Source organism: Antennarius striatus, chromosome 11 (assembly GCF_040054535.1).
Source record: "Antennarius striatus isolate MH-2024 chromosome 11, ASM4005453v1, whole genome shotgun sequence".
Taxonomy (NCBI): Eukaryota; Metazoa; Chordata; class Actinopteri; order Lophiiformes; family Antennariidae; genus Antennarius; species Antennarius striatus.
Genome location: NC_090786.1, coordinates 408,183 through 432,758, shown reverse-complemented (window position 1 = coordinate 432,758; position 24,576 = coordinate 408,183). Strand labels below are relative to the sequence as shown.

General features: G+C 49.7%; 3 protein-coding genes across 4 annotated transcripts in view; 2 read left to right on the top strand and 1 right to left on the bottom strand.

The window, feature by feature from the left end:
- Positions 1-5,569: 5,569 nt before the first annotated feature.
- si:ch1073-126c3.2 (uncharacterized protein LOC555816 homolog) lies at positions 5,570-7,865 on the top strand. Its single transcript, XM_068328227.1, has 6 exons — positions 5,570-5,621; positions 5,706-5,794; positions 7,116-7,218; positions 7,295-7,407; positions 7,476-7,590; positions 7,662-7,865. Exons 1-6 carry the CDS (start codon positions 5,579-5,581, stop codon positions 7,826-7,828), a joined length of 630 nt encoding a protein of 209 aa, XP_068184328.1. The 5' UTR covers positions 5,570-5,578; the 3' UTR covers positions 7,829-7,865.
- Positions 7,866-8,185: 320 nt separating this feature from the next.
- On the bottom strand, positions 8,186-19,367 carry ccdc172 (coiled-coil domain containing 172). Its single transcript, XM_068327958.1, has 8 exons — positions 19,289-19,367; positions 17,658-17,772; positions 16,459-16,483; positions 14,959-15,075; positions 14,525-14,690; positions 13,231-13,329; positions 12,725-12,827; positions 8,186-8,868 (listed from the first exon to the last, which is right to left on the bottom strand). The coding sequence occupies exons 1-8, from the start codon at positions 19,365-19,367 to the stop codon at positions 8,730-8,732; spliced, it is 843 nt and encodes a 280-aa protein (XP_068184059.1). The 3' UTR covers positions 8,186-8,729.
- Positions 19,368-21,542: 2,175 nt separating this feature from the next.
- gfra1a (gdnf family receptor alpha 1a) overlaps positions 21,543-24,576 on the top strand; it is a 47,097-nt gene continuing 44,063 nt past the window's right edge. For both annotated transcript variants that reach the window (XM_068328297.1, XM_068328296.1), the window contains exons 1-3: positions 21,543-21,866; positions 22,384-22,689; positions 23,217-23,297. In XM_068328297.1, the coding sequence (XP_068184398.1) occupies positions 21,740-21,866; positions 22,384-22,689; positions 23,217-23,297 (514 nt within the window). In that variant the 5' untranslated portion in view covers positions 21,543-21,739. The remainder of the gene's footprint in view (positions 21,867-22,383; positions 22,690-23,216; positions 23,298-24,576) is intronic.

Here is a 24,576-nt window from a genome sequence, read left to right as displayed (position 1 = left end):
ACTTTAGCGGGTAGCGGCTGCTATTGCTAACCTGCTGAGTCCAGTGTGGAGCAGGGTGATGTGGGGGGGTGGGGCGGAGCAGAACAAACGGGGCGTAGAACAAGCAGCTCTGGAGTGAAACACGCCGTTAGTAACGCCACAGAACATTTAGCGGCGCCATCACGACGCGCTGCGTCGTTTAGCAGCAATAACCTTAAAGCTGTCAGCGCCGCGTCTTCATTGGACGATGTGGAGACACATTATTTATAGGAGGCCATTACTGCAGGGAGGAGAATGGAGGGGGGGGGGTGTCCATCCCCTTCATTCATGAAGAGCTGCTAGCTCCACTCTGGTGTTCATCAAACCTGAACCTGAACCTCATGAAGTCGCCCCCCATGGCGCCGCAGCGCCGCGAGGCGTCCAACGGGTGATGGATGCGCCGCATCAACATGCCCACATCCTCACGCCGCACTCAGGTTCACCTGAACCCGGATCAGAGGAACCGTCTCAGGTTCACCTGAACCTGGATCAGAGGAACCGTCTCAGGTTCACCTGAACCTGGATCAGAGGAACCGTCTCAGGTTCACCTGAACCCGGATCAGTTTCAGGTTCACCTGAACCCGGATCAGAGGAACCATCTCAGGTTCACCTGAACCCGGATCAGAGGAACCGTCTCAGGTTCACCTGAACCCGGATCAGTTTCAGGTTCACCTGAACCCGGATCAGAGGAACCATCTCAGGTTCACCTGAACCCGGATCAGAGGAACCGTCTCAGGTTCACCTGAACCTGGATCAGTTTCAGGTTCACCTGAACCCGGATCAGAGGAACCGTCTCAGGTTCACCTGAACCTGGATCAGAGGAACCGTCTCAGGTTCACCTGAACCCGGATCAGAGGAACCGTCTCAGGTTCACCTGAACCCGGATCAGAGGAACCGTCTCAGGTTCACCTGAACCCGGATCAGTTTCAGGTTCACCTGAACCCGGATCAGAGGAACCGTTTCTGGGCTGTCAGGACGTCACGTCAGAATTAGAGGTGTAAATGAGGACAAATGAAACCACAGCGTTCTGTATCGGCGTGGCCCCGCCCCCACCGCATCAATGCGGACTGGACACGTGACACCTCAGTCTGGAACCAGTCCTTCTTAAAACGGGCTTTGAACCCGCGTTGGTCCTACAGACGAGGCGTCATGTGACCACACACACAACCGGACATCATCATCCTGAGACCCCGCCCACCGACCCTGTTGGACGGATGCTGCTGGACGCGTGTCAGCAACACGTGTGTTTAACAACATCAAAGGAGGAACAGGAATGATTTGCTGCAGGGCTCACTGCCCCCCCAGCCCCCACCCCCACCTCCCCTCTGCTGGACTCCAGATTATAACCCCCCCTCTCTCAGATCATTCAGGTCACTGTTAAAATTGATGTCACCAGAAAGGCCCTGAAAGTTTATTAACAGGGATAATCCCACTGCAGAGACCCCCCCCCCCACTCCCGCCGCATTCACCCCCCACCCCCCTCCCCTGGGTGAACTGAGTTCTGTCCTCGTCTCTCTCGTCCTTCCAGATGTCTGGGATCCAGACGGTGGTCCTGGAGGACATCGTCCCCTGGTGGCCCTGAGGAACGCTTGTCCTTGTCTCCGCCTTCTGTGTGTGTGTGTGTGTGTGTGTGTGTGTGTGTGTGTGTGTGTGTGTGTGTGTGTGTGTGTGTGTGTGTGTGTGTGTGTGTGCTACAGGCGGGTGGGTCTGGTGGGACCAGGGTGTGGCTCAGCGTCTCCCAGATCTCTGTGGATCGTTGTCAAACAGGAACGTTGGCCACGCCCTCCAGACATCAAAGCCACCAGGGTCACATGACCAGGACGAACGTCATGAACGGCGTTCAGCGTCAACACGTCAAAGCCAACGCATCCAGTGTCATGAAGCTGTCACCTGGAGAACACCTGGAAGCCAGCGCCCAAACATCTCCATCCAGGCTGAACCAGAACCTTCCAGACCTCCTCAATGCGGAACACGTTTCCATGGTTACATGTATGTTCTGCGTGTGGACTGAAGGTGTTTTCAGCCCATCAGACCCGGTCCAGAGGGACTCAGACCTTCAGGGGCCTCCTGTCACCTCCTACAGCGGTGGGAACCTCTACAGGTGTGAACGGTGACCTGGTCTCGATGACCCCCCCCCGCCCCCCAGGCGCTGACGGCTAACCAGAGGAAACGTCTGCTGCACCTGAAAATGATGCTCCATTCAGAAAAGCCACCCTATAGCAGAGGGGTAATTAACCCTTAAAGCCCGACTACCACGGCGCCGTGATCTGAGCGCATGTGTTTTAAACCCTTCTTAACTAATGAGGTCTGTCATGTGGGTTGCTGCGGTCATGTTTCCGTGACAGTATAGATGTGAAACTTTCTTCCGGTTTTTATTTGGAGCCGATTGACCCCGGAAAACCGGAGATCTGATAATTTACATAAGAACAAAGGAAAGCGCTTCAAAGCGCTCCTTATCCACAGGCGGCCGACGCCGTGTTTCTCTCCATGTAGTCGCCATTATACAAGTGATTCACGTGATGTAAACATGTTTTGCGATTCGTACATGCTTGTCATGTGATGCAAACACGTACCATGATTGGTGCATCATGTTACGTGACGTAAACGTCACAATAACGCACGCCATTACGCGCACGATTTACGCTTGACGCATGCGCATTCTTACTTTGAAGCACTCCTTTGTAGAGTGGCACAAGTGACAGAAACTACATATAGTAATGTTAGAACCTTTTTTGAGTTCAAAATCAAATTCAATGAGCATTTTTTGGGGTTTTTATGTACAATAAAATACAATTTGTTCCACTTTCGAATTTGACTGTGTCTATTTGGGCCCAAAAAAACTCCTTCAAGAGTGGCACAAATGACACAAACCTTTTTAGAGTTCAAAATGAATTTGATCAGCATGTTTTTGGTTTTTATGTGCAATTCCATAACATTGTTCCATTTCCGGATTTGACTGTGTGTGTATTTTGCTCCAATATGTCAATATAGTAAGTTATATGGAAATAAAAACTATCTTCATATAGCTGAGGTTGTGCTGAAGATAAACATACCAAGCATGAGTATGTTAAATCATTTTAATGTGGTATATAGAGACAAATATCAAAAGTACAAAAAAACGGCCAAAATAGGTCAGGGCTAAAAGGGTTAAAGCAGCTAATGGGGGTAATTAGCTCTGCATCAGCTGCCTTTGTGTTCAAACTCCCCCAGGAGACCCAGAGCCCCCCCAACAGGAGAGGGATTGGAGCAGGTAGCACCGCATCCGGAATACCAATGAGCTGCAACGTGTAGAACCTGATTGGTTCTGACGTGTAGAACCTGATTGGTTCTGACGTGTAGAACCTGATTGGTTCTGACGTGTAGAACCTGATTGGTTCTGACGTGTAGAACCTGATTGGTTCTGACATGTAGAACCTGATTGATTCTGATGTGTAGAACATGATTGGTTCTCACGTTAGAACCTGATTGGTTCTAATGTGTAGAGTCTGATTGGTTCTGACGTGTAGAACCTGATTGGTTCTGACGTGTAGAACATGAATGGTTCTGACGTGTAGAACCTGATTGGTTCTGACGTGTAGAACATGATTGGATCTAACGTGTAGAACCTGATTGGTTCTGACGTGTAGAACATGACTGGTTCTCATGTTAGAACCTGATTGGTTCTAATGTGTAGAGTCTGATTGGTTCTGACGTGTAGAACCTGATTGGTTCTGAAGTGTAGAACCTGATTGGTTCTGAAGTGTAGAACCTGATTGGTTCTGACGTGTAGAACATGACTGGTTCTGACGTGTAGAACCTGATTGGTTCTGACGTGTAGAACATGACTGGTTCTGACGTGTAGAACATGACTGGTTCTGACGTGTAGAACCTGATTGATTCTGACGTGTAGAACATGACTGGTTCTGACGTGTAGAACATGACTGGTTCTGACGTGTAGAACCTGATTGGTTCTGACGTGTAGAACATGATTGGATCTAACGTGTAGAACCTGATTGGTTCTGACGTGTAGAACCTGATTGGTTCTGACGTGTAGAACATGAATGGTTCTGACGTGTAGAACCTGATTGGTTCTGACGTGTAGAACATGATTGGATCTAACGTGTAGAACCTGATTGGTTCTGACGTGTAGAACATGACTGGTTCTCATGTTAGAACCTGATTGGTTCTAATGTGTAGAGTCTGATTGGTTCTGACGTGTAGAACCTGATTGGTTCTGAAGTGTAGAACCTGATTGGTTCTGAAGTGTAGAACCTGATTGGTTCTGAAGTGTAGAACCTGATTGGTTCTGACGTGTAGAACATGACTGGTTCTGACGTGTAGAACCTGATTGGTTCTGACGTGTAGAACATGACTGGTTCTGACGTGTAGAACCTGATTGGTTCTGACGTGTAGAACCTGATTGGTTCTGACGTGTAGAACCTGATTGATTCTGACGTGTAGAACATGACTGGTTCTGACGTGTAGAACATGACTGGTTCTGACGTGTAGAACCTGATTGGTTCTGACGTATAGAACCTGATTGGTTCTGAAGTGTAGAACCTGATTGGTTCTGACGTGTAGAACATGACTGGTTCTGACGTGTAGAACCTGATTGGTTCTGACGTGTAGAACCTGATTGGTTCTGACGTGTAGAACCTGATTGGTTCTGACGTGTAGAACCTGATTGGTTCTGACGTGTAGAACATGACTGGTTCTGACGTGTAGAACCTGATTGGTTCTGACGTGTAGAACCTGATTGGTTCTGAAGTGTAGAACCTGATTGGTTCTGACGTGTAGAACATGACTGGTTCTGACGTGTAGAACCTGATTGGTTCTGACGTGTAGAACCTGATTGGTTCTGACGTGTAGAACATGACTGGTTCTGACGTGTAGAACCTGATTGGTTCTGACGTGTAGAACCTGATTGGTTCTGACGTGTAGAACATGACTGGTTCTGACGTGTAGAACCTGATTGGTTCTGACGTGTAGAACATGACTGGTTCTGACGTGTAGAACCTGATTGGTTCTGACGTGTAGAACATGACTGGTTCTGACGTGTAGAACCTGATTGGTTCTGACGTGTAGAACATGATTGGTTCTAACGTGTAGAACCTGATTGGTTCTAAGGACACTGCGGTTTCACGTTCATCAAACCAAACACCAACAGTAACGTTCATCAGCCCAACGGTCCCTGAACGCCTCAATAATTCATCCACAGTGAACCACTGACTCTCATCCAAGTCACTGTGTGTGTGTGTGTGTGTGTGTGTGTGTGTGTGTGTGTGTGTGTGTGTGTGTGTGTGTGTGTGTGTGTGTGTGTGTGTGTGTGTGTGTGTGTGTGTGTACGTGGCAACTCTGAACAGAATCAATTCACTAAATGGAACGGTGCCGTTTTTGCAATGGCAGCTTGTGAAATGTTGGAAATTCAAATCCTGCCCCCCGTGCCCCTCCTCCGCTGATTGGCCAAACCCTGCCCCCTCCTCCGCTGATTGGCCAATCATGTGAACTTTGTCCCGGAGGCAGAGTCAATATAACCCTGTCCCCCCCAGCTGTGCTGCAGTGGTACGTCAGGACTGGGACCATGGAGCCTAATGGGAGACTGCTGTGGGTCTACGCCATGACAGGTGATCAGTGTGTCTGCTACACGCGTGCTGTGTGTGGATAACACGCGTGACGTGTGTGTGTGTGTGTGTGTGTGTGTGTTTCAGTGTTGGCGAACATTTCGGGTCAAAATGAGACAACGATGACGACCACCGGCTTTAAGACCGACGTTTGCAGCAACATCACTGACCTCAAGGTACCTGTCTGTGTGTGTGACCTGTGTGTGTGTGACCTGTGTGTGTGTGACCTGTGTGTGTGTGTGTGTGACCTGTGTGTGTGACCTGTGTGTGTGTGACCTGTGTGTGTGACCTGTGTCTGTGACCTGTGTGTGTGTGTGTGTGTGTGACCTGTGTGTGTGTGTGTGTGACCTGTGTGTGTGTGACCTGTGTGTGTGACCTGTGTGTGTGACCTGTGTGTGTGTGTGTGTGTGTGTGTGTGACCTGTGTGTGTGTGTGTGTGTGTGTGTGTGTCTGTGACCTGTGTGTGTGTGTGTGTGTGTGTGACCTGTGTCTGTGACCTGTGTGTGTGACCTGTGTGTGTGTGACCTGTGTGTGTGTGTGTGTGTGTGTGACCTGTGTCTGTGACCTGTGTCTGTGACCTGTGTGTGTGACCTGTGTGTGTGACCTGTGTGTGTGACCTGTGTGTGTGTGTGTCTGTGACCTGTGTGTGTGTGCGTGTGTGTGTGACCTGTGTGTGTGTGTGACCTGTGTCTGTGACCTGTGTGTGTGACCTGTGTGTGACCTGTCTGTGACCTGTCTGTGACCTGTGTGTGTGACCTGTGTGTGACCTGTGTCTGTGACCTGTGTGTGTGACCTGTGTGTGTGTGACCTGTGTCTGTGACCTGTGTCTGTGACCTGTGTCTGTGACCTGTGTGTGTGTGTGTCTGTGACCTGTGTGTGTGCGTGTGTGTGTGTGACCTGTGTGTGTGTGTGTGTGACCTGTGTCTGTGACCTGTGTGTGTGACCTGTGTGTGTGACCTGTGTGTGTGACCTGTGTGTGTGACCTGTGTGTGTGTGTGTGTGTGTCTGTGACCTGTGTGTGTGACCTGTGTGTGTGTGTGTGTGTGACCTGTGTCTGTGACCTGTGTCTGTGACCTGTGTGTGACCTGTCTGTGACCTGTGTGTGACCTGTGTGTGTGTCTGTGACCTGTGTGTGACCTGTGTGTGACCTGTGTGTGTGTGTGTGTGTGTCTGTGACCTGTGTGTGTGTGTGTGCGTGTGACCTGTGTCTGTGACCTGTGTGTGTGTGTCTGTGACCTGTCTGTGACCTGTGTGTGACCTGTGTGTGTGTGTGTGCGTGTGACCTGTGTCTGTGACCTGTGTGTGTGTGTGTGTGTGTCTGTGACCTGTGTGTGTGTGTGTGTGTGTCTGTGACCTGTGTGTGTGTGTGTGCGTGTGACCTGTGTCTGTGACCTGTGTGTGTGTGTCTGTGACCCGAGTCTGTGACCTGTGTCTGTGACCTGTGTGTGACCTGTGTGTGTGTGTCTGTGGCCTGTGTGTGACCTGTGTGTGACACAGGGGGTGTGTGACAGCAGCGGGGCGTGGACCCCCCAGCAGGTGGCTCAGGTTCTTCTCACCATCAGGACCGTGTCTGATCGTCTGCATCAGCAGCAGCTGCAAGGTGAGCTTCACCTGAAGCCCCACCCCCGCCACACACACACACACACACACACGGTCACGTGACCTGTGACCTCCAGAGTGCAGGGGGGCGGAGCCACACCAGTGCCCTGAGGCTGAGGTTCCTGCTAACGGCGGTCTGGTCTGCGCTACGGTGAACAACAGGCGTCTCTGCAAGTCTCTGTGCAACCAGGTGAGACGCCCGGCCCGTGGGGCTCAGGTGAAGCCCCGCCCTCAGTAACTCAGCCACCTGTGCCTCAGGGCTACGACTTCCACTTCATCAAGAGGAGCCGCCCCTACGAGGAGTGCAGCCAGGCCACCGGCTACCGCTGGACCAGCTACTACGTGGGAGGGAACCAGCTGGCCGCCTGCCACAGTAAGGCCGCGGGTCACACCCCCCCCGGGGGCGTAGCCTCCCCCGCCTCATGAGCCTCTCTGTCGTTCCAGACTCGTCGCTCCAGGTTGGGGGCAAGCCCACCATGTACTTCCAGCAGGACTGCCTGACGGCCAAGAGCAGCGTGGCGCTGCAGAACGTCGTGTTTGACGACTTCAGCGCCGACGTGGGAGCAAAGATTTCTGGGACGCTGACGGAAAAATGTCTGGTGTGTGGGTGAAGACACCTTCACTAACATTAAAGCTCATGTAAAGGTCTGACAGGGGTGTGTTCACTGTGTCGGCTCCTCCTTCTTCTACGTGCTCCTCTGATTGGCTGGAGGTCCAGCAGCATCAGAGGAGACGAGCAGACGCTAACTGCTAACCGCTGTCACCTTGACAGAGGTCAAGGTGAAATCAGTCTCAATCAGATTCCAGGATGTCCTTAGATTGTCGTCCCCCCCTTCTTCTATTAGCAGCCACTCCAATCAGGGAGGGGCCGGCCTGCGTGTGTCGATCACTGCTGACAGACACGAGTGTCCGCCCACAGCGGCACACGTGTGTACGAATCAAACACACCTGTTTGTTGTTCATCAACCACCAGCGTTCACTCACACACATTTATTCACGTTCACATGCTTCTGCCCAGCAGTGCTCCCGTCTGGCCACTAGAGGGCGGTGTCACATAACGTTTGTGTGATCACCTTCGTTTGCCAACACAGTCGAGAAATATTTCTCTTTACAAAAGTTAGACTAAAGAAAACAAGAGAAGGTGACTAACAGCATTAAACTGATCTGAGACCTTCTGGACCGACACTCAGTAAACACTAATCTATTAATCTTCTCAGTAAACATTCATCCGAAGTCTCTCCTTCCTTCTGCCCGTCGTTCTCTCTTCATCAGCGTGTTCTAACGGAACAACTGAAGCGCTGGAAGCGTTCTGATCATTTAATTCTGGCTCCTCTGGCTGCTGTCCAGCTTCTGAAACAGGAAGAGAAACACACACTCTAACTGCCCCCGTCCAGAGTCCAACCAGCCCCGTTCCTGCGCTAACGTCTAGAGAAGTACCACCTTAAAGGGGAAATATTCTGGCCTGAAACAGACCCATCACATGAATGACTGTCATTAGAGTAGGAGCGGTGTTCACAGACTTACAGACTGGACAAAGTGTATTTCTGAGCGGAGAGCCTCTCTCAGGAGCTCCAGCTCCGCCTCCTGGTGCTCCTGCAGCTCCTGCCTCAGCCTGGAACACACGCAGCTGGAGTCGGTCACGGCACCAACACGGAGGAGCACGCGTCAGCGTGTCTCACCCCGTACCCTCAGTTAAGACTCATTCTAGCTGCTGTTCTCCCCCAGGATGATGGCAAACTAAACCCAGCCCCCCCAGGGAACATGCATGAAACACACCGACGCCTTAAAGCAGAGGGGTGTCAAACTCATTTTCACTGAGGGCCACATCAGCAAAACAGCTGTCCTCAAAGGGTCGGATGTAAGTAATTAATGTAACTAAATGTAACTCAGTGTAATGTAACTAAATGTAACTAGTCCTTAATGTAACTAATAAATGTAACTAAATGTAACTCAGTGTAATGTAACTAAATGTAACTACTCCTTAATGTAACTAATAAATGTAACTAAATGTAACTCAGTGTAATGTAACTAAATGTAACTACTCCTTAATGTAACTAATAAATGTAACTAAATGTAACTCAGTGTAATGTAACTAAATGTAACTACTCCTTAATGTAACTAATAAATGTAACTAAATGTAACTCAGTGTAATGTAACTAAATGTAACTACTCCTTAATGTAACTAATAAATGTAACTAAATGTAACTCAGTGTAATGTAACTAAATGTAACTACTCCTTAATGTAACTAATAAATGTAACTAAATGTAACTCAGTGTAATGTAACTAAATGTAACTACTCCTTAATGTAACTAATAAATGTAACTAAATGTAACTCAGTGTAATGTAACTAAATGTAACTACTCCTTAATGTAACTAATAAATGTAACTAAATGTAACTCAGTGTAATGTAACTAAATGTAACTACTCCTTAATGTAACTAATAAATGTAACTAAATGTAACTCAGTGTAATGTAACTAAATGTAACTACTCCTTAATGTAACTAATAAATGTAACTAAATGTAACTCAGTGTAATGTAACTAAATGTAACTACTCCTTAATGTAACTAATAAATGTAACTAAATGTAACTCAGTGTAATGTAACTAAATGTAACTACTCCTTAATGTAACTAATAAATGTAACTAAATGTAACTCAGTGTAATGTAACTAAATGTAACTACTCCTTAATGTAACTAATAAATGTAACTAAATGTAACTCAGTGTAATGTAACTAAATGTAACTACTCCTTAATGTTAAATAACTGAATTTCTGACTGATTCTAGTTCCAAACATTACAGTTAGACAGAAAAAACATGTTTGTTTGTTTCTCTGTTCTAACATAAATCCTTTTCATTTGTCAGGTTATTAAACCCACAGAACTCCATCAATCAAGGATCAAACTATCAATCAATAAAGAAAAATAACATCAGACACAAGTTAGGACATTAACTTTGTTCACTACGTTTAGTCAGAGTTAAGATGGGATGAACTACTGCATTGTGGGAAATGTAGTTTTGGTCAAAGCACACTCTTGACCTATTTATTTTTAGACACTCTGACCTTTTATGCTCTGGCGGGCCACATTAAATGATGTGGAGGGCCACATTTGGCCCCCGGGCCTTGAGTTTGACACGTGTGCTTTAAAGGAACACGACAGTCATCACCATCACAGGGTCCAGGATGTCTCCAAGCATTACAGCCTCATTATCAGGTAATATCAGCTCCTATCAGTTGTTGTGTTTGCTAAGCTTCCACAGCAGGAAGTCCTCCTGGACCAACAGGAAACCAGGCCCCCGTGATGATGGCTGACATCCTGATCCACACACGCTCCACGGCCCCGGCGCCACACGTCGTGGGGCATCAGAGCGAGGAGACGTTCAAGTGGCTGAGGTCTGACAATGATTGTGTTAGGTTAAAGCCAAGCCCTCCAAATGGGACACTAGAGAGGGACCTGCTCCAGGGGGGGCGAGTAGACACCCAGACACCAGAGGGGTCCTCTCTAAACCATTCATCAGGGGGGAAATCAGCCAGCTGTGAGCTTCAGGGCAGCAGGAAGTCAATCAAGAAGCAATGAGCGCAACGCATCCATCAGAACAACACTTTGGGTCCAAAGTGAGATGAGCCTCAACAAAATAAATGCCCCTGCAGAACAACCCCCCCGCAGACGTCATGATTACACCTGTCAGGACACCTGCCTCTCTCCTGAAGCCAAACACCAGCTTCCTGTCTGTCGGAGGGATTGTGAGCCGATCCGACGCGCCCATAACCAGATTACACTCAGAGGTAAGGCGATCTGTTAATGCCCCGCCACGGGGCAGTCTGCCTCTCTAACCCGAAATCATCACTTTCTGCTCCTCGTGGCACAAAGTAAATACTTCCAGCTCTAATGTGATGAACACCAGTCGGCTGGGGGCCTGATGTCAGGCTGGGACTTCACTGGACGGGTGTTTCACCCGCGTCGCTGCCGCCGCCGCCGCCGCCGCCGCCGCCGCCTCGCTTTTATTGGGAGTTAATGAAACAATAAAACAACGGAGATCAAACTGCGTCGGTACGGCGTGAGCGGCGGAGGCCTTCAGGGGGTTTAACACCAGCAGAAAGACCACGCCCACACGTCACGTCACACGTGAACTCACCTATCGATCACACGTCATGGAGCAGTGATACATCAGAGAGGAAACCCCCCCACGCCAAACAGCGGTCGCAGCATCTCGTCATCAATCCGAACGCACCACCTGAATATTTCAGGTGTGTTGTTGCCTGGCAGCGAGCCCCCCCATCAGCAGCCGCCCTGATTCGCACACGGAACACTTCTTAAAGGACGGTAGCACTGACTCCCATTGACACTCACTCAATTTCCACCAATCAATGAGCAGATGGTTAAATATGCGTTTTAAAGAGCGGCTGCGGAGGATTGATGGCTCCGCCTCAGAACGGATGATCATGAAGATGACGGAGAGGAGGTCTCGCCCCCCCCAGAGACACGTCCTCAGCACTTCTTGCGGCGGACGAGGAACAGCTAATGAAGGAGGCCGTAAGTTTAATGAGGCTGACGGATGAGCGCCACCCGCTACACACACATTCATGACTCAAGGTGGAGCTGGGGGGGGCAGAGAAATAAATGAGGAGGAGCGAAACAAACAAATCACCGTGGGGGTGGGTTTGTTGGTCTCCTCCATCCAGAGTCGGAGCAGAGACATTATCCAAAGCCGCTCCATCAGCAATAAGGAGGAGCGTCTTCCTGGAACTCTATTGATCCCAGGCTTTAATTAAATCAAGGAAGTCTCTGTGCAGGAACGAGGTGGGCCGCTGCCCCCCCCACGACCACCTCACACCCATCCTGCTGCCATCAGCTCACACGCCATTGGTCTACAGTTAGGGCTGACAGTCTATAAAGTCAGGAGATGACGAACTAATCACCACTTTAAACGGAGAGAATCATCAGACAGGGGGGGTAAAAACAGCACTTGTCTGGATAAAGCCCCCCCTGAGGCTTCAGAGGTGACACTGATTCCATTCTCACACCTCAGCCTGTTCTGATGTTCTACATCTGCTTCCCCTCCACCACCAGTCAACCAATCACTGCTCTGCTTCGGAACACACACACACACACACACACACACACACACACACACACACACACACACACACACACACACACACACACACACACACACACACACACACCATCAGTCCTTAACAACATCCACCCAGGTGTGCCTGTTGTCATGACGCCGCTGTGCTCTTCCTCACATCGTTATCACTGTGCTGTTCATGATGAAGCCCCCCCCGATCCCGGAGCGCGTCTCCAGAACGTCCCCTTGTGTTCTGGTGCATTAGCATTAGCATTAGCATCAGGGGCCACTCAAAAGCTGCTCAGCGGGATCCTAAGAGCTTCTAACGGACTTTTGGTTTAGTTCTGTGTTATTCCAGCTCACTGCAGCGTTCACCAGTGTGTGTGTGTGTGTGTGTGTGTGTGTGTGTGTGTGTGCAGGCGGTGCCGCTCACCTCAGACACTTGCTGTCGGTCTGGGGCCTGTGTTGGACGAGGCGGTGCTCGGCTGTGAGGGCTGCGGTCGTGGCCTCGGCGTCTCTCAGCTGCTGGTCCAGAGCTGCACGTCACACACAAGAGCTGTCAGACGGGACGTGGCTGTGTGTGTGTGTGTGTGTGTGTGTGTGTGTACGCGTGGCGAGGTGACGCGGTGTACTTTAATAACACCCTGGCCCCCCCGGTGACCTGAGGTGCTCCAGACAGCGTTAGTGAAGCCCCTCCTCCTGGATGGGGTCTCGTTTCCTCTCATGGAACTCATCATTAAAGCGAATGTCAAACCACAACCTGCAGCAACACACGCGTGTTCCCGCTCCACACGCTGCCACAGCTGTTCTGAACGTGTCCCAACTGGGAACCTGCTGCCAGTTCCATCCTGAACTCACGGGGGCTTGCGGTGCATTGTGGGAGCCTTCGTCACCCTGTCGGTATGTGGTGTGAGGAGTGCAGCGGTAGTGTGTAGCTACCTCTCTGGGCGCGGTCCAGGGCCTGCAGCTCCACCTGGAGAGCCCCCCGCTCCTCCTGCACTGCGCTGGGGGGGCTCCTGCTGCTCATCAGCTCCATCTCTGACAGCACACAGCAGCGTGAGCAGGAATGACCGCCAGGACCCGGCTCTACATTCAATTCACAGCGCTCAACAAAAGAACACTTTTTAATTTCACTATAATGAAATGTGGGCTGTGTTTAATCCACTTTGACTGCAGCACCAGAATCAGAAGACGCTGCTCCCTGAAGGCCGCAGGCAGGACGTAATGTAAAGACACCGCTCCTCAGGGTTTGGAAGACAAACACTAGATCTTGTGGAACTAATGAAAAAAGTTAAAATCACATAAAGTATCATTTGTCATTAGAAGCGGCTGCGTTTTAAGAACAATATATTGTGCTCCAATAAACCAATAGCACTGCAAATGTAGGAATAACCCCCCCCACCAGGATCAGATGAAACACTGCGTTCACACTGCTAATGTAATTTATTCAAGGCTGAATTCAACCCAGCTCAACTTTTCTCGTATGAGACGCGCGTTGTCAAAACTTTGTGATATTTCCTTTTCTTGCTAATTATTGTACCACACACACACACACACACACACACACACACACACACACACACACACACACACACACACACACACACACACACACACACACACACACACACACACACACACACACACACGGCGGTGTGTGTCTTCCTGGTCTCATTAGTGCTGCAGAGGCCAGAGTCGCACAGAATTTAAATATCACGTTGAAATGGGGGATTTTACACCTCAGGAACTCTGTAACTCTGGGGGCTGGTCTGAGACGTCCTGGCTGTGTGGAGGACGTTCACCTCCACTCACTTTCATCCAGCAGCTCTAAAGCAGCCTGATCTCCTCCCTGCAGACGACTACATGCTGTACGATCCACACGGGCTGGACGGGTGGGAGCGGCAGCTATGGTACATGCATGATCTCACATGTTCAAGGAACATATCTGATGTTTCACTCTCATGATCAAAATGTTCTCTTTCCAACTCCTCCTCCCCAGCCTGAAAGCTTCACCTGTTCTGTGGTCCAATGGCGTCGCTGCCTGAACAGAACACTAACTATTCATTACTGGATTTAATCAGTGATGTCAGTTTGATTTCCAGTCTCCACACATCATCTCTGTGATGAAAACCGAACAGGACCTGACTGCTGCGCTGCGTCGATCCGTCAGAGACGGTTGTGACTGATGGACTTAGACAGTGTGGGTGATACCCCTGATACCCCCAGTCCGTACCTCGGTGTAGGGAGCCCAGCTCCCGGTCCAGGTCCAGCATCTGGCGGTGCATCTGGGTGTGGAGCAGCAGCTGGCCGTCTCCCTGCAGACTGAAGGCCCTATTGAACGCTGAGATGTCTCCACAGAAGTGTTTCTCCTGCTCCTTCCTGTCCCTCCTCACGCCGGCCTGGTGGAACAGGAGGTGGGATTAAACCCGATAAACATCTACGCCGCCGAAACGCCTCAATCTATTCTGAGTTGTGGTCAGGAGCTGAAACAACTGTTCTGACAGAGACAGACAAACACATTGTGTTCTGTTTGTGCTGATGTAAACGAGTGTGAACGAGTGTGAACGCTCTGAGAGGCAGGAAACAGGGGGAAGGCCACCCTGGGGGCCCACAGGGTTCAGAGCTCGGGTTGGATCTGATCTCTAACAGGACGTGACCCAAACCCACCAGACGCTCCTGGAGGTGTCCCCTCTGGACCAGCAGCTCCTCACACGCCTTCAGGACGTCCTGGTGACGTCTCTTCAGCAGCTTGTGCTGCAGCTTCATCTCAGAGAGCTGCTGCGCCTGGAGAGGAAACACAAGGACATCCGTCACACGTGTGACACGTATGTTCATCACCACAGTCTAATGGACGCTCCACGCTGCAGAGGCTCGTCTCCACACTCTTTAATGGACCTGATCTCTGATCTCAACACCAACAGTCCATTCTCAGAACCAATAACTGATCAGTGCGGGGTGTGTGTGTTGTTTCGTGTTGACGTGTGTTTCAGGCTGAAACCAAACACCAAAACAAGCAGCTTCCAATTCACCAATTAAACCCACAGCCTCGTATTCCCCCGTCGTTCCCCCGTCCCTCACACACACCCCACTGATGTGAGAGACGTCCAATTAGCAGTCAGAGGCGTGTGTGCTCTGGGACCGCGTGTGATACCGGCCTGAATCACTGGGTTGGTGTGATCTGAGCACAGATCTGATTGGGGGCCACTTTTGCCTGCAGTGTGAAAACACAAGAATAAAAAGGAGAGCCGTCCAATCAGGTGGGGGGGCCTGATGACGCCTGAGGCGTGACTTTCACTACGGCGTAGTTTTCAGCCTGTTATTCAAGCTGTCAGGCGTGTTTGTTTCCTCTGTGGTGGTGGAGGGGGTGGGGGGGGCACATTACGTCCTCAGCTCACACGATGAGCTTCAGGTTTTCCAAACATGGTAATTATATTCAGACGGCTCTCGTAAACTGTGAGGTGGTTCATCACCACAGCTGTAAACATGGTGCTCTGGACCCGCCCCGCCCCGCCACAGGACCCCAGTAACCCATCCTCATGTGGGACAGGGATCCGTTCTCAGACATCTCCTCAGACGACCCCCTCACAGCCACAGGAAGGAGTTCCAGACTCCTGAGAGGTCAACACGCCTGCCGGTGACATCCTACCTACTAAAAGGTTTCACTAATGTTATCCGGTGGAAATTAGCCATTGATTTTGCAGAGCTACTTGAAATTTGCCCTGTTGATAAAATGAATGGGAGAGATTAAGTGTTCTCAATATAAAGCAGTCCAGCCGATCAATATGTCAATAGGCCCTCCTTTACCTCGTGTGTCAGCGCCATCATCTGCATTCAGGGGAACCCAACTTTATTCCAATGATTCTGTCTTTTTTTCTATCTCAAACAACAACTGATCTGTTTCATGACTGTAAAAACATCCAGGTTCCCTCCAGATGCCACAGACAAAACGGTGAAATATTAACTAATACTTCAAGATAATGTTCCTGGTGCGAGACGCCCCCGTGAACAATTACTGCATCTGGAGACACGGCTCACGGTAAAGTACACGGTAAAGTACACACAGCAGGCAGTAAATGAGCTCCAGGCTGAGCAAATAAGTCTCCACTGCAGACCAGCGTCACCATCAACAGGCCACAGCCATTTAAACACGTATTTACACTGGATCACTGTGACAATGGTGAAGACCAGAGGCCTGACATTGAACACATTGGTGACACTAACACGTGGGTTCGTTCACACGCGTGCACGTTGCATGGAAACAAGTGTATTGTGTTAAATAATAAATGTGACAATCCCATCCTCTGTGTGTGTGTGTGTGTGTGTGTGTGTGTGTGTGTGTGTGTGTGTGTGTGTGTGTGTGCTCCTGCTCTCCTGCAGCAGATCAGTCTGCTGACGTGTGTTTGAAACAATGGGACCGTTTGGTGCAGTAATCAGTAACCAGTCATCAGTAACCAGTAATCAGTAACCAGCAATCAGTCATCAGTAACCAGTAATCAGTAACCAGCAATCAATAATCAGTAACCAGTCATCAGTAACCAGTAATGAGTAATCAGTTACCAGTAATCAGTAACCTGTAATCAGTAACCAGTCATCAGTAACCAGTAATCAGTAACCAGCAATCAGTAACCAGTCATCAGTAACCAGTAATCAGTTACCAGTAATCAGTAACCAGTAACCAGTCATCAGTAACCAGTTACCAGTCATCAGTAACCAGTCATCAGCAACCAGTAATCAGTAACCAGTCATCAGTAACCAGTCATCAGTAACCAGTTACCAGTCATCAGTAACCAGTCATCAGTAACCAGTCATCAGTAACCAGTCACCACTAACCAGTAATCAGTAACCAGTCATCAGTAACCAGTCATCAGTAACCAGTCACCACTAACCAGTAATCAGTAACCAGTCATCAGTAACCAGTCATCAGTAACAAGTCATCAGTAACCAGTCACCACTAACCAGTAATCAGTAACCAGTCATCAGTAACCAGTCATCAGTAACCAGTCATCAGTAACCAGTCATCAGTAACCAGTCATCAGTAACCAGTAATCAGTAACCAGTCATCAGTAACAAGTCATCAGTAACCAGTAATCAGTAACAAGTCATCAGTAACCAGTCATCAGTAACCAGTAACCAGTCATCAGTAACCAGTCATCAGTAACCAGTAACCAGTCATCAGTAACCAGTCATCAGTAACCAGTCATCAGTAACCAGTCATCAGTAATCAGTAACCAGTAACCAGTCATCAGTAACCAGTCATCAGTAACCAGTCATCAGTAACAAGTAGCCAGTCATCAGTAACCAGTAACCAGTAACCAGTGGGGTGGGTTTGGACCAAACCTCCAGGAGCATTCACACATCATCCACACATGCAGAACAGGTAGATGCAGGTGTTGACCGTTTGATCCAGGTCCTGGGCGGTCCTCCTCCTCTTCTCATTACAGCTCTTGATCTGCTCACTGAGCCCGTTGATGGAGACTCTGACTGGAACCAGATAAAACCACGACCAACAAACAATTCAGACACTGCAACATCCTGCGACACCCTTGAACCAACATTTCTGTGTGTTGATGTGCACACCGTAATCTACTAATACATCTACTAATAATACAACACACAATACATCTACTAATAATACAATACACAATACATCTACTAATAATACAATACACAATACATCTACTAATAATACAATACACAATACATCTACTAATAATACAATACACAATACATCTACTAAAAATACAATACACAATACATCTACTAATAATACAATACACAATACATCTACTAATAATACAATACACAATACATCTACTAATAATACAATACACAATACATCTACTAATAATACAATACACAATACATCTACTAATAATACAATACACAATACATCTACTAATAATACAATACACAATACATCTACTAATAATACAATACACAATACATCTACTAATAATACAATACACAATACATCTACTAATAATACAACACACAATACATCTACTAATAATACAATACACAATACATCTACTAATAATACAATACACAATACATCTACTAATAATACAATACACAATACATCTACTAATAATACAATACACAATACATCTACTAATAATACAATACACAATACATCTACTAATAATACAATACACAATACATCTACTAATAATACAATACACAATACATCTACTAATAATACAATACACAATACATCTACTAATAATACAATACACAATACATCTACTAATAATACAATACACAATACATCTACTAATAATACAATACACAATACATCTACTAATAATACAATACACAATACATCTACTAATAATACAACACACAATACATCTACTAATAATACAATACACAATACATCTACTAATAATACACAACACAGTACATCTACTAATAATACACAACACAGTACATCTACTAATAATACAATACACAGTACATCTACTAATAATACACAACACAGTACATCTACTAATAAATGTTTAGAGGTCACCCTGTAAGGAAGAACCCCCCCCCCCGGCTAACCTGACTTTAGCATGGTCTTCCTAGCTACATGCTAACCTGACTTTAGCATGGTCTTCCTAGCTACATGCTAACCTGACTTTAGCATGGTCTTCCTAGCTACATGCTAACCTGACTTTAGCATGGTCTTCCTAGCTACATGCTAACCTGACTTTAGCATGGTCTTCCTAGCTACATGCTAACCTGACTTTAGCATGGTCTTCCTAGCTACATGCTAACCTGACTTTAGCATGGTCTTCCTAGCTACATGCTAACCTGACTTTAGCATGGTCTTCCTAGCTACATGCTAACCTGACTTTAGCATGGTCTTCCTAGCTACATGCTAACCTGACTTTAGCATGGTCTTCCTAGCTACAGGCTAACCTGACTTTAGCATGGTCTTCCTAGCTACATGCTAACCTGACTTTAGCATGGTCTTCCTAGCTACATGCTAACCTGAACCATCACCTTGACTCACCCTCTTTGAGTTTCCGCCTTCGCTCCGTTAATTCTTGTTCAGATAAAAGAATCTGTTGAAACAGGGAGTCCAAACTCATGCTGACCAATCAGGAGCCAGCACACCTGACACGCGGCTCAGCTAGCAGTGCTAGCCCGCTAGCTAGCTCCGCTGTGACGCAGCTCTCAGGGATCACGTCCCGCTGTAGCGCCCCCCAGCGGGCGTTTTCACAGTTCAGATAAAACGAACTACTCGTTAAAAACGAAACTATTTTAGTTTTTAAAAGTTATTTCCGCGCGTCGCGGGGTAACAAACGTTCCTCCGGACGTTAGCACCGCGGCTAGCGGGGTCACGTCCCGTCACTAACAGGCCAGCGTCTGACGGATACTTCACGGCCCACGGAAAGGTGGGAAAAATTAACTACCTCAGACAATCACGCTGGGATTAATTACGTCACGTCATAGGTGACGTCACGTCACTGCTACACGTGACTGACTGGAATCCCACACCGGCAGACCATTGGTGAAGTTTGGTTTTATAGCATTTGACTGTGATGATGAACTTTAGCCTCCCACGCTACTTGAGTTTTATCGGTATGAACATGATTGGTGACTGATGGGTTACTACTGAAGCCTAATCGATGTCTGGATCGATCTTTTTGAGCGCGTTATCAGCAAGTTATTGTTTTTTCTCTAACTTAATTTTAATAAATTATTAGAATTCCCAGATTTACTGCTGCTTTGAAAGCCGCACCGGGTGACTGCGCGCGAAGAGAGGATGTGAATGATGGCCGATGGTCTGTGGGTGAGTGAACGCGTGTCAGCGTGGACACCTGTCACGGTCCTGTCAGTCCCCACGCACCTGAACGCACCCCACCCGCTTTCAGCGTCAGCAGGAATCCTCGCAGACCGCGGTTCAGTCACGTTTGACCGCCGTCCTCCTTCCGGTCCCGCGGCCGCGGAAAGCTCCTGATCCGCTGCCACGAACACATTAACTCGTGGACCGTTAAATACCGGAAGGACCACATCATCAATAAAATTAATATCACGTATTGATTGGGGTCTTTTTCATTAATCACACGGAGCTTCGGACCCCCGCAGCTTCATTACAGCAGGGCATCAACCGATCAGAGATCAATCACTGACGATCAGAGAAGATATTTCACGTGAGACAGGAGAGAGATTGATTGATTGATTGATTGATTGATTGATTGATTGATTGATTGATTGATTGATTGATTGATTGATTGATTGATTGATTGATCATCCACATCATCCTCTCGCGTGCGTTGAGCCTCTGGATGGATCTTGGATCAATGCCCCGCAGTGGCAGGAACAGGTCACGTGATGCGCCCACGTCTCGTGACCAGAGCCCGTCTCATGTGACGGTACTTCCTATCGATGGCCGTCATGTATGTAACATGTTAACATCTGGTTAACCGTCTGGTGTTCACCTCGGACCCGTACCCGGACCCACCGACAGATGGCGCCAGCCGCACGGCGTCCGCGTCCCGCGTGGACCGGGGCCGCTCCGTTCCGCTGCCTCCGTGGATGAGCGCCTCAGCGGGGGCGACATGACCCCCAGGGAGAGAGTCAGCATCTCTAACGCGGGGTTTTCAGGTCGTGTGTGTGTGTGTGTGCGGGGGGGTCACGTGGTTGTGGGCTTTCATTCCCGTCTCTCCAGTGCGGTCAGGGTTCGAGACCTGCGGTTTACACACACACACACACACACACACACACACACACACACACACACACACACACACAGACACACACACACACACACACAAACACAGACACACACACACACACACACACACACACACACAAACACAGACACACACACACACACACACACACACACACACACACACACACACACACAACACACTTCAATATGAACCCGCACTGAGTCCCGCAGCCTCCGGCTGCCCCCCTACCCCCCGTTCCCTCCCGTTCCCGTTAACAGAACCAGTCGTCCTTCTGTTGGACCGGAACCCGGTTCTGCCCCCCCCCAGACGTGATGTAAAGCTTTTATTAAACGTAAACACCATAAATACGTAACGACCCCACGGAGCCCGTCGCGCGCCTCCCGGTGACACTAACCCTTCATCTGGGGGGGGGGGGCGTGATTCCGGTGTAATATTGCGGTGATCGGTGCGGGTGGGGGCTCCGACTCTACACATGTGTGATGAGGTGACGGTGCGGTGGGGGGGGCTTTGGAGGGGGGGCATGCGGGGCTCCAGTTGGCCGCGCTCAGACGCGAACATCCCACCGGCTGGAGTTGGACGCGCCTGTCTCACGTCCCTCTGCCTGTCTGTCTGTCTGCCTGTCTGTCTGCCGGGACGCACCGGGAGCAGCGGACACTCCTCCGGTGACCAGTCCGCCCACAGCCGCGGGAGCAGCGGGACCGGGATCGGACCGCTCTGGGAGGGGGCTCACTCCTGCTCCGGTACCGACGCCGCGTCTCTTCATGGCTCTGAACACCGGGAAGTTCCGCGGGAATGAAACTCCTCTAAGTGTCTCTGCTCCGACCTGCTCCGGTATGACCGGGAGGACGGTCCTCCTGGCGGCGCTCTGCGCGCTGCTCCCGCACCTCGGTAAGTTTCTCCCGGTCTCAGCGGCTCGACGCGCCGCGGTGCGTTCGGTGCGGACGGCTCCGGAAGCGGGCAGCGGCGGCTCGCTGACCGGCTGCCCGGTTCCGGATCCGAGTCCACCCGGAGCCGCTGCGGAGGCAAACAATAGAGAGGGGCAAATGTTCACGCAGCTGCCCCCGCGGCCGCGAGACCCATCGGGGGTCCGCGGAGACAAGTTACCGATCACCGGCGGATTAGAAGCACACATGACCGGAGATTATTAGTATTATTAATTATAACTTATCATCAATTATTATGATCACTGCTGATTATTATTATAATTATTTTTATTAGTAGTAATAATTATTATTAGTAGTAATTATTAGTAATTATTCATTATGATTTGTAATTATTATTTATTAGTATTGATTATTGATTATTATAATAATTAATAAATTATTATAATTATTATTAATTGTTCTTATTAATTATTCTTGTAATTAATTATTTTAATTATTATTTGGCCCCCCCTCTGTTACAGCCGTGCTGGCGCACACAGAGGGTGTCCCCCGCGCCGGGGCCCCCCGGCTGGACTGCGTGAGGGCCAGCGAGCAGTGCCTGAAGGAGCAGGCGTGCAGCACCAAGTACCGCACGATGAGGCAGTGCGTGGCGGGGGGGAGGGAGAGCAACTTCAGCCGGGTGGGGGGGCAGGAGGCCAAAGACGAGTGCCGGAGCGCCGTGGAGGCGCTGAAGCAGAGCCCCCTCTACCACTGCCGCTGCAAGCGGGGCATGAAGAAGGAGAAGAACTGCCTGCGCATCTACTGGGGCATCTACCAGACTCTCCAAGGTGGGTAGATGCCCCCCCACCCCCCTGGGGGGGGGGCAGTTGTTTGGGTGGGACCGCATCACCCGCAGTGCTGCGGGAACCGGATCTGCGCCTGAGTGATGTTAGCTCCACCCACTACCCACTGGAGGGGGGGGTTTCCGCCCCCCCCCCCCCCTCACACACACACACACACACACACACACACACACACACACCGGTCCGATCAGCCCCCGGTCCACCGGGGGCTCCTTTGACCTCCTGAATCTCTGTCTTGAAGTTAACGGAGCGTGAGCCCCCCCAGCGGTGGCAGGGCCTCTTAGAGTGCCGCTCACAGCGGGGGGGTCCTCTTAGCGGCTAACCCGAGTGGACTCGTCGCGCCACGCAGTGACCGATCTGCCTAATCAGGCGTGGGGGGGCGGCGCGCATCGACTGACCCGAATGAGCGTCGCACGCAGGCCAGTGTGTGTGTGTGTGTGGGGGGGTTTGGACAAACACACCGGGGGGGGGGCATCTCTCCATCCATCCCTCTAATGTCTCCTCCCCCCCAGGTAACGACTTCCTGGAGGACTCCCCCTATGAGACCGTCAACAGCCGTCTGTCCGACATCTTCCGCCTGGCCCCCATCATAGGTAAGAGACACCTTTACCCCCCCAGACCCCCACACCGACTTGTTTGATTGGTCACGTGACCCACACTGCGCATGCTGGCTGGGGGGGTTGTCCTGCGTCTCCCCAGCATGCCTGCACGTGTGTGTGTGTGGGGGGGTCCCCATCCTGCAGTGGTGCTTCACATGGGGGGGTTCTGGTGTGTTTCGGCCTGTTCGGGTCCCCTTGTGAGGTCTTTGGTTCCAGCCCGGCTGGGGGAGGGGGTGGTCCTGGTTTCAGCCTCTAGATGGCGCTGTGGTTCCCCAGTTCCGTCCCCCCCCTCGGGGGTCCACACGTTGGTGTCTGAAGGTGGCTCCTCACTGAGGGGGGGTGACGAGCGCCGTGTCCAATGGAGCCGACACCGTGCCCCCGCACCCCTGATCCTGACCCGGTTTGATGCGGAGGAGTCGCTTTTAGCTCATAAAGGTTGGTTGCCCCCCCCCAGTGGGATCAGGATGTCTGCTCAGGGGCAGATATACTCAGCCTGTCAGGACGTGTCGTTACGCCCGTTATCTCGTCTGGATGCTCTGAGGCGGCGACAGGAATCTGGCTCACACCTCGTGTGTGTGTGTGTGTGTCCCGTCTCACACACACACACACACACACACACACACACACACACACACACATGCATCAGCAGCGGAGCAGGGGCAGTGGGGTCAGGGGTCACGCCTGACAGTCCACGAGTTGGGTTTGAGAGTCCAGGCAGGTTGATGAGTTGAGAGTCCTCCTGACATCTGATGATGAAGATGATGATGATGATGGTGGTGATGATGGTGATGATGGTGATGAAGATGATGATGGTGATGATGGTGATGATGATGATGAAGATGGTTATGGTGATGATGAAGATGATGATGATGATGGTGATGATGAAGATGGTGATGATGAAGATGATGATGGTGATGATGATGAAGATGGTGATGGTGATGATGAAGTTGATGATGATGATGATGAAGATGGTGATGGTGATGGTGATGATGCTGATGATGGTGATGATGATGGTGATGGTGATGATGATGGCGATGATGGTGATGATGATGATGATGATGATGATGATGATGATGATGGTGATGATGATGATGATGATGGTGATGATGCTGATGATGCTGATGATGATGGTGATGATGATGGTGATGGTGATGATGATGATGGTGATGGTGATTGTGATGATGGTGATGGTGATGATGGTGATGATGATGATGGTGATGATGATGATGGTGATGATGATGATGATGATGGTGATGATGATGATGATGATGGT

Bases quoted from the DNA above. Each gene is read 5' to 3' on its own strand.
- si:ch1073-126c3.2 (XM_068328227.1), top strand. From the start codon at position 5,579: ATGGAGCCTAATGGGAGACTGCTGTGGGTCTACGCCATGACAG. The intron at 5,795-7,115 runs GTACCTGTCTGT...TGTGTGACACAG, and splicing joins GCAACATCACTGACCTCAAG to GGGGTGTGTGACAGCAGCGG. The intron at 7,219-7,294 runs GTGAGCTTCACC...TGTGACCTCCAG, and splicing joins GCATCAGCAGCAGCTGCAAG to AGTGCAGGGGGGCGGAGCCA.
- ccdc172 (XM_068327958.1), bottom strand. From the start codon at position 19,367: ATGAGTTTGGACTCCCTGTTTCAACAGATTCTTTTATCTGAACAAGAA. The intron at 17,773-19,288 runs GTGAGTCAAGGT...ATCTGGTTCCAG, and splicing joins AAGGCGGAAACTCAAAGAGG to TCAGAGTCTCCATCAACGGG. The intron at 13,330-14,524 runs GTACGGACTGGG...GTGTGCTGTCAG, and splicing joins GCTGGGCTCCCTACACCGAG to AGATGGAGCTGATGAGCAGC.